General features: G+C 58.5%; 3 protein-coding genes across 5 annotated transcripts; all 3 read left to right on the top strand.

Moving 5' to 3' along the window:
- The first annotated feature begins 27 nt into the window (after nt 1-27).
- On the top strand, nt 28-3,325 carry LCAT (lecithin-cholesterol acyltransferase). Its single transcript, XM_055305910.1, has 6 exons — nt 28-300; nt 951-1,107; nt 1,185-1,300; nt 1,380-1,475; nt 1,571-1,795; nt 2,736-3,325. Exons 1-6 carry the CDS (start codon nt 153-155, stop codon nt 3,308-3,310), a joined length of 1,317 nt encoding a protein of 438 aa, XP_055161885.1. The 5' UTR covers nt 28-152; the 3' UTR covers nt 3,311-3,325.
- A 413-nt stretch (nt 3,326-3,738) lies between these two features.
- Nucleotides 3,739-7,806, top strand: PSMB10 (proteasome 20S subunit beta 10). 3 transcript variants are annotated; one of them, XR_008661871.1, is made up of 8 exons: nt 3,739-5,480; nt 5,713-5,800; nt 5,883-5,980; nt 6,101-6,241; nt 6,459-6,574; nt 6,690-6,812; nt 7,361-7,512; nt 7,635-7,806. XR_008661871.1 is itself a non-coding variant. In XM_055305504.1 (8 exons), exons 1-8 carry the CDS (start codon nt 5,425-5,427, stop codon nt 7,744-7,746), a joined length of 822 nt encoding a protein of 273 aa, XP_055161479.1. In that variant the 5' UTR covers nt 3,739-5,424; the 3' UTR covers nt 7,747-7,806. The 3 variants fall into 3 exon arrangements, 2 of the variants coding, with proteins under 2 accessions (XP_055161479.1, XP_055161480.1); XM_055305504.1 differs by having other exon boundaries at nt 6,690-6,748; XM_055305505.1 differs by lacking the exon at nt 7,635-7,806 and having other exon boundaries at nt 6,925-7,494.
- Nucleotides 7,807-8,398: 592 nt separating this feature from the next.
- On the top strand, nt 8,399-11,714 carry CTRL (chymotrypsin like). Its single transcript, XM_055305502.1, has 7 exons — nt 8,399-9,713; nt 10,364-10,467; nt 10,564-10,643; nt 10,760-10,841; nt 11,010-11,190; nt 11,277-11,410; nt 11,499-11,714. Exons 1-7 carry the CDS (start codon nt 9,650-9,652, stop codon nt 11,658-11,660), a joined length of 807 nt encoding a protein of 268 aa, XP_055161477.1. The 5' UTR covers nt 8,399-9,649; the 3' UTR covers nt 11,661-11,714.
- Nucleotides 11,715-11,781: the final 67 nt, after the last annotated feature.

Genomic DNA, 11,781 nt, shown 5'->3' with positions numbered 1-11,781 from the left:
TGGCTCCCTGAGGCTATGCCCCTTTGCAGCAATCTCTAGCCACCCCCATTGGCCAGGGTGTCCCTCCCACTGGCCTTAGAGCCCCTCCCACCTCCACTCTAGATAAGGCCAGCCCAGGACCGCTTCACTGGGCAATAGGCACTAGGGCTGGAATGGGGCCGCCGGGCTCCCCATGGCAGTGGGGGCTGCTGCTGCTGCTGCTCCCCCCTGCCACTCCCTTCTGGCTTTTCAATGTGCTCTTCCCCCCGCACACCACGCCCAAGGCTGAGCTCAGTAACCACACACGGCCCGTCATCCTCGGTAAGCCCCCGCCAGGCCCCTGAAGCGCCAGGCCAGACCTCAGGGAGCCTGGGTCCCAGCCCCCTGGTAGCAGACCTGCCAAGGCCCGTCTGCCCCTGCATCCGCCCGGATATCTGCTTCTGTGTTTGAGGGTCCAAATGCTTCTGCAGAGAAATGAAGCCCTTCCCCCACCACACTGGTCAGGCGTCCCTGGGCCCTCTACCCAGGCGGGTGGAGTTGGGGGCGGGTGTGCCTGAGGGCTCAGCCAGGGCATTACGGCCGCTCAGCCCCCACCCCAGCAAGGATAAGCCCAGCCCAGCAAAACAAGAGGCCCATCAAGGCCTGCCTCCTACTCCTAGGCCCAGGCCCCACTCCCCTATACCTATTTGTTCTCACCTTGGACTTCGGCATTAATTGGAGAGCCAGGCTAGATATTTGCCTTTTGGGGACAGGGGTCAGTGGCCCTGGCCCCGCACCTTCCTTGCCTGAGGGGAACCTGGGCTCTGGGTTGCTGGGGGGAGAGGGTGCTGGGTTGTGATCGGAAAGGACCAAGTCCTTAGTTCCTGGAGGTGGACGGTGTGGGAAATGAAGGGGTGGAGCCGGGCCTGGAGTGAGCAGCGGAGGGCGGGGGTGGAATCCAAGGAATTCAGAATGAAGGCTAGTGCCCACAGTGCCTGGCTGCCTGGGGAATCAGCTGGAAGCCAAGCTGGATAAACCAGATGTGGTGAACTGGATGTGCTACCGCAAGACAGAGGAATTCTTCACCATCTGGCTGGATCTCAATATGTTCCTACCCCTTGGAGTGGACTGCTGGATCGATAACACCAGGTACCTGCTGTCCCCTCTGCCTGGGCCCCCACACTGCCCCTGGGCTGCTGGCCGGCTGAATGGCCCCCTGCCCCCAGGGTTGTCTACAACCGCAGCTCTGGGCGTGTGTCCAATGCCCCTGGTGTAGAGATCCGCGTCCCTGGCTTTGGGAAGACCTACTCTGTCGAGTACCTGGATAACAACAAGCTGGCAGGTGAGTTCAGTGGGGGAAAGGGCAGGGCTCCAGCTGCCATTGGTGTCCCAGAGCCTCCCGTGCCGCTGCCTTCCCACAGGTTACATGCACACACTGGTGCAGAATCTGGTCAACAATGGGTACGTGCGGGACGAGACGGTGAGGGCCGCCCCCTACGACTGGCGGCTGGAGCCTAGTGAGTGTCTGTGGGGAGTGGGCTTGGGGCAGGGCAAGTGGGCCCCCGACCCCCACGGCCCTGACCCCACCCTGACCCCACCTGTCCCGTTGCAGGCCAGCAGGAAGAATACTACCGGAAGCTCGCTGGGTTGGTGGAGGAGATGCACGCTGCCTATGGGAAGCCTGTCTTCCTCATTGGTCACAGCCTCGGTTGCCTACACTTGCTCTATTTCTTGCTGCGCCAGCCTCAGGCCTGGAAGGACCACTTCATCGATGGGTTCATCTCTCTCGGGGCTCCCTGGGGGGGTTCCATCAAGCCCATGCTGGTCTTGGCCTCAGGTGAGAGGGCCTCACACCACATTGACACCATATGTCAATGAAAGGACTGGGGTTGGGGGAATGAAGCTGACCACGGGCCTGCCCTCACTCCTGCTTCTGCTCACGGTGCCAGGCTGAGGGTATTATTTACCATCCCTAAGGCATGGCCCCTGTCACTGGCCCCTGAGAGCCGTAAGCCCGGCCCGACCTGGTGACTCCTGCCAGAAATCTGTGTTGGTGACAAAAGGAAAGTAAACAGAGAGGAAATGAATCCCAGCAATCTGACACATGGGCCTAGGTCTCTGTTCCTTGTGGTCTCAGGGCCTGCCCACTTAGCTTTTAGCTGCCATCTACTTCCAGGAGCTTCCAGGTGTTTTCCAGGGATCTGCCTATGGAGGACAGATGTGCCCAAGCCAGGGCCAGATCCTAAAAGCCCCTTTGCCCTTCGCTGAGAAGTGGCACAGCTACCACCTGTTGAGCACTAAGTGTAGGCTGGGCAGAGCCAGACTCCACCTTCCTCCCAGGAGCGTACAGTCCCTGAGGGAAATACTCATCAGACTATGTCAATAAATGCCAAACACAGACACAGTCTACCTTCATCCTTCCCAAGGACACAGCTCTGACCCCTGTCACATAGCTCTGGGCCACAGGGGCCAGCAGACACCTGGCTGAGGGAGAACCACCAGCACCATCTACACACACACACAGCCATCTTCAGGAAACCAGCCCCTAGAGGCTATTCAGCTCTGCTCTACAGACGTGCCCTCAGGGCTTCCCATTTAATAAGCACACATTGAACATCTACTGAATGCCAGGCCTGCTCAGAGTCTGTGGCTTGGAATCAGTGTTTGGATTGGGCAGGGGCAAGCTTGAGCATCCAGCTGAGACTGGGGTGGGAGGCATGTTGTGGGCCAGAGGCAGCCAGACCTGGCTCCCTGACCCCCCTGCTTCGTGTTCACAGGTGACAACCAGGGCATCCCGATCATGTCCAGCATCAAGCTGAGAGAGGAACAGCGTATAACGACGACCTCCCCCTGGATGTTTCCTTCCAGAGAGGCATGGCCCGAAGACCATGTGTTCATTTCCACGCCCAGCTTCAACTACACAGGCCGTGACTTCCAGCGCTTCTTTGCAGACTTGCACTTTGAGGAAGGCTGGTACATGTGGCTACAGTCACGTGACCTACTGGCAGGACTCCCAGCACCCGGCGTGGAAGTATACTGTCTATATGGTGTGGGCCTGCCCACACCCCGCACCTACATCTTTGATCATGGCTTTCCCTACACAGACCCCGTAGGGGTGCTCTATGAGGACGGTGATGACACCGTAGCCACACGCAGCACTGAGCTCTGTGCCCGCTGGCAGAGCCGCCAGCCACAGCCTGTGCACCTGCTGCCTCTGCATGGGACAGAGCACCTCAATATGGTCTTCAGTAACCAGACTTTAGAGCACATCAATGCCATCCTGTTGGGTACCTACCGACATAACACCCCTGTACCCCCAGCTGCCAGCCCAGGGCCTCTGCCCCCTGAATAAAGACCTTCTTTTGCTCTCTAAGCCTTGACGTGTATTGTGGGTTGGGGAGGAGGCACTAGTGTCCACATAGCAGGCCTCACTGAGCAGTAGCCATAGGCCTGGTGCTTTGTGGAATATAAGGGCAGGATGGACTTCGGTGAAGCCTGGGCTTGAACTGGGAACCCTGAGATGTCTAGCTTCCCACTCTCCTGGTTGAGCTGTTGATGTAGCCTGCCTCTGCTTGGGGGATGGGGGACTAGAGGTAGCTGCACAAACAGCTGTGGGATGGAGGCATTTGGAGCCAAAGTGCAGGGCAGGGAAGATGTGAGCTGTCCTGCCCACTCTCAAAAGGGCAAATGGATTCCACCTCTAGACAGGGTCTTTTTTTTTTTTTAATTTTTTAATTTATTTATGATAGTCACAGAGAGAGAGAGAGAGAGAGAGAGAGAGAGACGCAGAGACATAGGCAGAGGGAGAAGCAGGCTCCGTGCACCGGGAGCCCGATGTGGGATTCGATCCTGGGTCTCCAGGATCGCGCCCTAGGCCAAAGGCAGGCGCCAAACCGCTGCGCCACCCAGGGATCCCGGTCTTTTTTTTTTTTTTTTAAGGCTTATTTATGATGGGGCAGTGGAGGGCAAAGATGATCTCAAGCAGACTCCCCACTGAGCTCAGAGCCCACCGCAGGGCTCGATCCCACAAACCATGAGCCAAAATCACAAGTCAGATGCTCACCTGAGCCACCCAGGAGCCCCCCCTAGACAGGGCCTTTTGAGGGCTAAGTGGATATCAGAAGCACAAGAGTTTTTAGAATCTGAGGGAGAAACAGCCCTAATCAGATCATTTCTCTAATGATGGTGTAATTAAGGGAACTAAGAGGTCTGAGAGAAAAGTTTAGGGAGCACCAAGGGGCTGAGTCTTGGGGGGTCAGGGAAGGCTGCCCAGAGGGGATGGTGCCTATTCTGAGATCAGACGGGATGAGAAGGGTCATGTGGGCCGCTATAACTTTTTTTTTTTTTTAAGATTTTTTAATTTATTCATGATAGAGAAAGAGAGAAAGAGAGAGAGAGAGAGAGAGAGAGAGAGAGAGAGAGAGGCAGAGACACAGGAGGAGGGAGAAGCAGGTTCCATGCCAGGAGCCTGACATGGGACTCGATCCCGGGACTCCAGGATGGTGCCCTGGGCCAAAGGCAGGCACTAAAGCGCTGAGCCACCCAGGGATCCCCTATAACTTGGGTTTGAACCTAAGAACAATAATGCAGTTGCTGAGGGGGTTAACCAGATTTTCAATCTAGGAGACCCTTCTCTGGAAGGTAAAGCTAGCCCAAGGCGGGGACTGAGGAGCGGGAAGCTTGGGGAAGCCAGGAAAGGCAGTGCGGCATCCAGAGGGGACTGGATGCTCACCGAGACTACCGCGGTAGTTAGGAGAAAGCTGTCAATAGATAAAGGGTCATTTGGGAAGTGAAATAAGGCTTGGCCACAGGTAGAGCCCAGCATGCCTCCAAGCCACAAGATGGGCAGCCCCACAGCACCCCTCTTGTGAGAGGGAAGACAGCACCCGAGACACGGAAGGTCACCATGTGTCACCACGTGTCACCACGGTGGATAGAGCCTTGGTGTTTCAGATTTCAGGGAGGAGGCGAAGGCAACAAAGAGCTGAGGGAGAGAGGGCGCCAAAGGACAACAGGCAGCCATGCCTGATGCTGTCGGGAGGTCAGGACTAGACACCTGGCCAGTGTGACAGCCTCAGGATTGAGGGACTTGACGTCAGAGCTGGGATCGGGATCCGCAAAGCTAGGGCTCAGGCTGGAAGGCGGAGGAGCTGCTAACATCCCCCGACCCAGGCCTGACCCAGATGGAGCTGTCTGTCCCTCTGTACAGACTGAGGACTAGGGAGCAGGATGGAAAGCCAGGCGAGGACACCTCCCCTTTGACAAGCTGCCTGGGACCAGAGGCAAAGGTGAAAGTGAAAGAAGATGCAGAAAGGGGCCAGCCAAGCTCAGGAAAGGTGAAAGCGAAACCAGGAAGCCCCGGACCAGCCAGGCGGGTGCGGGACAGAGGACCCGGCTTGGGCCTTTCTTGCTCTGCGCTGGTCGCACAGAGACCCCCAACCCCTGGACCACCCTGCCCACCTGGAGATGCTGAAGCTGGCGTTAGAGCCCCAACGGGGCTTCTCCTTCGAGAACTGCCAGAGGTGATGGGGGTGATGGTCTAGAGCTGAGCTGCTATGCTCTCCTCGAAGGCCTCGGGCACCGACACTCCGGGGCCTTTATTCCTGGTGGGGGCGGAGGGGCGGCGGGGTGTGTGGGGCGACGTGGGTTGCCAGGCTCCCGCCCCTAGAGGCGGACGAGGCCGGGACGTAGTTGGAGGATGTGATGCGGCCCCAGAACCCCAACCTGGGCCACTCCACTCCACTCCGTTTCCAGAAACGCATCCTTAGAACGCGTCCTCCCGGGGTTCCGGATCCCTCATGCACACAAGACCGGAACCACCATCGCGGGCCTCGTGTTCCGAGTGAGCAGGGACTTGGGCCTGGGGGCTTAGAGGGGCTGCTGGGGGATCCAAAGCCACTGGGCCAGCGACCCTCTCCCACCAGGATGGAGTCATCCTGGGCGCGGATACGCGGGCCACTAACGACTCGGTCGTGATGGATAAGAACTGCGAGAAGATCCACTTCATCGCCCCCAAAATCTAGTGAGAAATCCCCAACCCCGACCCCCTACTCAAGACCAAGCCTGCGGCCGCCGCCCCCCCCCCGCCCCCGGCCCCTGCTTCTCCGAGCCCCACCCACACCGAGCCTCCACTCGTTCTCAGCTGCTGTGGGGCTGGAGTAGCCGCGGACGCCGAGATGACCACGCGGATGGCGGCGTCCAACATGGAGCTACACTCCCTGTCCACGGGCCGCGAGCCCCGCGTGACCACGGTCACGCGCCTTCTGCGCCAGACCCTCTTCCGGTGCTGGGGCGGGGCTCAGGCGGCCCCGGGGACGGGCGCGGCCGGGGGGCAGGACTGAGGGGAGCTGGGCAGGGCGGGGGGCGGGGCGGCCAGAGCCGGGACCGGAAGGGGCCGCCCCAGGAGGAGCCGGGGGCCGGAAGCAGCGGCGCTGCCCCGGGCGCCACCACAGGAAGGGGCGGGGCCTGGAGGCGGGCTGACCACGCCCACTCCCCACCAGGTACCGGGGCCACGTGGGCGCGTCGCTGCTGGTGGGCGGGGTAGACTTCTCGGGACCGCAGCTCTACAGCGTGCACCCCCACGGCTCCTACAGCCGGCTGCCCTTCACCGCCCTGGGTGAGCGCTTCTCCCCTTTCCCTGCCAGGCCTGGCCCTGCGGCCCTGGCCTCGCGTTCGTCCCGCGACTGGGTGGCCACGACCGACCTGACCTCAGATGCCTCTCCTGCCCGCAGGTTCCGGCCAGGACGCCGCGCTGGCGGTCCTGGAGGATCGGTTCCAGCCGAACATGACAGTGAGCAACACCTGTCTGTCCCCCACTACGTGTTCACTGACGGGAAGCGCACGCGGGAGTTGGGGTAACACACAGGGATCCTAGTAGAGGTCAGGGAGGGCTTCTTGGAGGAGGTGACGACTGAGTGGAGGCTGAGGGGCCAGTGGAATCAGAATGAAGTAGTGCTATTCCAGCAGACGATCATCAGCGCCAGAGTTTGAACTGCCTGGAGAAGTCAAAGCTCAGGACCATGTGAAGCTGAGGGAGGAGGGAACGGCAAGTGGGGTCTGGAGTCCCGATTCTGTTTGAGGTGGGATGGAAGTGGATGACAGGTGTTGCTTCAGAGGCGCCTAAGGCCCGGAAGTGAAAGAGCAGTGAGCTGGTAGTTTGGGGACCGAGACGCATTGGTTGGGGGGGACAATCCTGGAAGCAGAACCGTAAGTGTAAGAGAAATTTGTGAACATGGGGCAGTGAGACAGTCTCTGGAGAGAACGAGGCAGAGGCCAGGGCAAGGGGTCTGGGTAGGAGCAAATGGTAAATAGTCTGGGCTTTGAGATGAGCAGAAACCTGTAGGCTGTAGGCTGAAGGGCGCCAGCAGGGTCCGGCAGGTCTCCCCCACACGTATCGTCACAGCTAGAGGCTGCGCAGGAGCTGCTAGTGGAAGCCGTCACTGCTGGGATCCTGGGTGACCTCGGCTCCGGCGGCAGTGTGGATGCATGTGTGATAACGGGGACCGGCGCCAAACTTCTGAGAACGTTAAGCTCCCCCACAAAGCCCACAGAAAGGTGGGAACTTGGGAAATGGGGAGACCACTGGGGAGGATGGGGCAGTAGCAGGGCAAATGGGGGACTGCAAGATGGACTATATGATGGGCCCAAATTGAGAGGCTGTCCCTCCCCTCTCCCAGACCCAGCCAGTACTACTTTGCCCCTGGGACAACAGCAGTCCAGTCCCAGACAGTGAAGCCACTGACCCTGGAGCTGCTGGAGGAAACTGTGCAGGCAATGGAGGTGGAGTGAAGTGGGATGATGCTTAGGGCTTGGAACAAGGAGGAATAAACATAGAAAATAGAAAAAACACCTAAGCAGATGGCTGTGTCGTTCCTGGGTGGAGAGAGGACAAGCAGCCATCAGGACTCTGGCTAATGTACACCTGCAGATGCCACTCCCTGCCGTGGCTCCAGTGCCTGGCCTAACAGGTGGCTTCACCCATCACCTCAGGCATCTACTCCTCCAGAACCCCAGCCCTAGCAAGCACGGCAGCTACAGGAGGGGAGCCCCCTCCCGACTCCACACTGCAGAGGTCCCCTGCTGCTCCAGTGCCTTGCTCTTGCCCTCTAGTCCACCGGGGAATGTTGTGAAACCCAGAAGGCCCCCTGCACTGCCCCCGCCTAGAGTCTTTACCTGGGTCATCAGCGTCCCACAGCAAACCCCACATCCCTCGGTCAAGGACGGCCCCGTGGAGCTCACTGAGTCAGCCCTGAGTATTGGTAAAGGAGCTGCTCCCTGACTCCAAGGGCAAGTTCTCACAGAACACTCCTCCCCGCTGCAACACCTGTACCCGTGGAACCCCTCCCTTGACCAGGCACACCCTGAGGTGCTAACACCAGACAGGCCTTCTATTTGAACGTGCTGAGCTGTGACCGGGCGGGGGTGGGGGGGTGGGGGACTCCTAAGTTTGCTGGGCTGACAGGAGTTCTAGAGCTCATGCAGAGAGAGATGACATGACACATTTATCCAGCAGACCTTTGCTGGGCACCCACTGAGGGCCAGCCTAGGTGCCATGTACAGGCAGGAGCATCCTGCCTTCAGAACAGCTGTTTCCACCCGAGCCTCGGAACTGTTAGAATCTGCCCAAGCCCTGGGGAGCATCTCCTCTGAGCTGGACATCCCCGGGCCACTGATTGTGCCCCCTCACACCCAGTATTTTATTATGAAGATTTTTAAACATAGAAGCTGAAAGAACTGCATTGAACACATGTATACCCACAACTGACTTTACAATTATTGTTATATTTGCTTGATCACATTTCTATTCCTCCATCCCTCTGTTCAACCATTAACTCATCTTATTTTTTGAAGTTTGGAGTCCCTTGGTGCCCCCACACCCCCTAGGAGCCCAGCCAACTTACCCACTGCAGCTTTGCACGCAGGGCTGTCTTCTCTTCCTCAGTGCAGGCTCAGCCTTGAACTCTATAACAGATGGGCTGTGGACACCAAGAGCTTGCCCACAGGAGCCCGAAGGCCTGGAGGCTGTCAGAGATTTGGTGGCTGTCACCCTTGCATCCATAACCTCCATTCAGGGTCAGCCAGTCACCAAGGGCTCACACCTTACCCTCCTCTCAGGGTCCCTCTCAGGTGTCCTCTCATCAGTAAGTGTGGGCTTCAGAGCTAGATGAAATTTTGGGTCCAGACACACTGTGCTGGTAGGAGAGATACCATCTCTCTAGGAAAACTGACTCCTGTTCCAGGTTGGTGAGAAATCACTGAAATGCTGTTAGGATTTGGGACCTGCTGGAACCCCCGTCCTGGCTGCATGGCCTTGGCCCTCCACAGCAGAGCTGGCACAGCTGGACATTCCTTCCACCCATCAGAAACACCCCTGGGCGCTGAGTAGGCTTCTATGAGTCTGGTGCCCCAGCCAGCCCTGAGACACTTCCCTGATCCCAGCCACCAGGCAGTCCACACAAGTCCTTGCTACTTAGCACATACTTAGGGATGTGAGGTGGTTCAAGGAGCCAATCAGAGACCAGGTTTTGGGGGAGTGGAGATGAGAACCTCACACCTGGGCTCTGTCTGATAAAGCCCAGGCCTGGGTCCAGGACCTTGGCCTAGAGGATCTCCTCCTGACCAAGGCCTCAGGCCTGGGACTTTTGCCCAAGGACAAAGAGAACCATAAAAGCAAGGCTCAGCTCTTAGCCTCATGCCTGCCACAATGCTGCTGCTCAGTCTGACCCTTAGCCTGGTCCTCCTCGGCTCCTCCTGGGGTGAGTGGGCCTGGACTAGCCCTGATGACCAGCTCTAAAGCAACCTGGCTCCCCAAACCAGCCCAGGCTTCCTGCCCAGGGGCTCAGGGCAGGGGCTGGGCTGGCTGGAAGGAACCAGGTGGACAGAGTGGGTACAGGAAAAAGGATATGCCAGGGCTGGGGCCGGGTGGGGGGTGTGTGTGTGCAAGAGGTGGGCAGGGGCTGGTTTCACAAATGAGACAGGAGATCAGGCCAGAGCTAGAAGCCAGGGATGGTTGAGAAAGCTGAGAAGTAGAGGTTGGACATGTAGTTTAGGGAGAAGCCTCTGGCTGTTGAGGCCTGGAGCAGGTGGCAAGGCCAGGAAGGAGACTATCCCAGGGGTCAGGGAGAAAAATGGTCTGAGTTGGAGGGTAGGAGTAAAGTTGAAGAATAATGGGACGTTAAGGGTGGAGAGAGATGTGAGAGAATGGACAGAATTTGGGGGGTAGTTAGACACAGGTAAGGACATGGGAAACCATGATACCTAGGGGTGCTCAGGGTGAGAAAGGGTAGTGACAAGCCCTCTCGATTTCGACCTCTCTGAGGGGCAGAGCCCAGGGGCACCCAGGAGGTGGGGAGAGGTGGGTGGGGGTGTAGAAAGCAGGTCAGGTCCTCACCAGCCCAATGGCCAGGCTGCGGCATTCCTGCCATCAAGCCAGTCCTGAGCTTCAGCCAGAGGATTGTCAACGGGGAGAATGCAGTGCCCGGCTCTTGGCCCTGGCAGGTGTCCCTGCAGGTACGTGCACCCTGAGCCCTGAGGGTGGGGCAGGGTCCCAGGTGCTTCATGTAGGTTTAGCCTGAGCCCACCCCTACTTCTGACCACTGACCCCAGGACAAAAGTGGCTTCCACTTCTGTGGTGGTTCCCTCATCAGCCAGTCCTGGGTGGTCACTGCTGCCCACTGCAATGTCATGTGAGTACTCCCACTCTACCCGCCCCCTCAGCCCACTTCTCCCCACCTCGTTCCCCTGGATGCCCCTCTTGTCACTCTGCCCTCCCTGTGGCTGCACAACCCCACTCTGACTGCAGCCCTGGCCGCCACGTTGTTGTCCTGGGCGAGTACGACCGATCATCCAATGCTGAGCCTTTGCAGGTTCTGTCCATCTCAAAGGTGAGTGTCTGGGCTACAGACATGGAAAGGAAGAGTGGACAGGGCAGGTGGGTGGGCTCTGGGGATAAGGAATTCAGGGCATGCCCTAGGCTAGCCCCTTCAACAACCATCAACCCTGCGGGGCCTTCGCCCACCACCATCCTATATGGGCCCTTCCTGGTTCCACAGGCCATCACGTACCCTTCCTGGAACCCCACCACCTTAAACAATGACCTGACGCTACTAAAGCTCGCCTCCCCAGCCCGGTACACACAACGCATCTCACCAGTCTGCCTGGCTTCCCCAGATGAGGAGCTGCCTGCAGGCCTCAAGTGTGCCACCACTGGCTGGGGACGCCTCAGCGGCGTGGGTAGGAATTTGGGCCAGAGATCTGGGTAATGTGGCTAAGATGGGAACAAGTCATCCAGGGCCGAACTACCCCCTTCTGGTTCACAGGCAATGTGACCCCAGCACGTCTACAGCAGGTGGCTCTGCCTCTGGTCACCGTGAATGAGTGCAGGCAGTACTGGGGTTCACGTATCACTGATGCCATGATCTGTGCAGGTGGCTCAGGGGCCTCCTCATGCCAGGTGAGCATCGGCACCCTGTCCTGCCCTCTCCACTGCCCTGTGGCACCCCCTAATCACCATGCTGACTTTTCTCCTCTCCCTCCCGCAGGGAGACTCTGGAGGCCCTCTTGTCTGCCAGAAGGGGAACACATGGGTGCTTATTGGCATTGTCTCCTGGGGCACCACCAATTGCAATGTGCGCCAACCTGCCATATACACTCGGGTTAGTAAGTTCAGCACCTGGATCAGCCAGGTCATAGCCTACAACTGAGCCTACCACAGGCCCTCTCCCCATCTCAATCCAATAAAGACTCCATGCTCTGTCCTCTTGTGTATTCTTGTTTGTCCTTTCAAGGGAAAGGAGAGGCTCTCAGGAGCCCTGCTCCCCACTT

Source organism: Nyctereutes procyonoides, unplaced genomic scaffold (genome assembly GCF_905146905.1).
Source record: "Nyctereutes procyonoides isolate TBG_1078 unplaced genomic scaffold, NYPRO_anot_genome, whole genome shotgun sequence".
NCBI classification, from domain to species: Eukaryota; Metazoa; Chordata; class Mammalia; order Carnivora; family Canidae; genus Nyctereutes; species Nyctereutes procyonoides.
Note: the sequence above shows the minus strand (reverse complement) of the source record. Positions and strands in the feature narration are given on the sequence as shown.

Coding starts and splice junctions, on each gene's coding strand:
- PSMB10 (XM_055305504.1), top strand. CDS start 5,425: ATGCTGAAGCTGGCGTTAGAGCCCCAACGGGGCTTCTCCTTCGAGAAC. Junction 5,981..6,100: donor TTCATCGCCCCCAAAATCTA/GTGAGAAATCCC, acceptor ACTCGTTCTCAG/CTGCTGTGGGGCTGGAGTAG. Junction 6,242..6,458: donor CTGCGCCAGACCCTCTTCCG/GTGCTGGGGCGG, acceptor ACTCCCCACCAG/GTACCGGGGCCACGTGGGCG.
- CTRL (XM_055305502.1), top strand. CDS start 9,650: ATGCCTGCCACAATGCTGCTGCTCAGTCTGACCCTTAGCCTGGTCCTC. Junction 10,468..10,563: donor CCTGGCAGGTGTCCCTGCAG/GTACGTGCACCC, acceptor CACTGACCCCAG/GACAAAAGTGGCTTCCACTT. Junction 10,842..11,009: donor AGGTTCTGTCCATCTCAAAG/GTGAGTGTCTGG, acceptor CTGGTTCCACAG/GCCATCACGTACCCTTCCTG.
- LCAT (XM_055305910.1), top strand. CDS start 153: ATGGGGCCGCCGGGCTCCCCATGGCAGTGGGGGCTGCTGCTGCTGCTG. Junction 301..950: donor CACACGGCCCGTCATCCTCG/GTAAGCCCCCGC, acceptor TAGTGCCCACAG/TGCCTGGCTGCCTGGGGAAT. Junction 1,108..1,184: donor TGCTGGATCGATAACACCAG/GTACCTGCTGTC, acceptor CCCTGCCCCCAG/GGTTGTCTACAACCGCAGCT.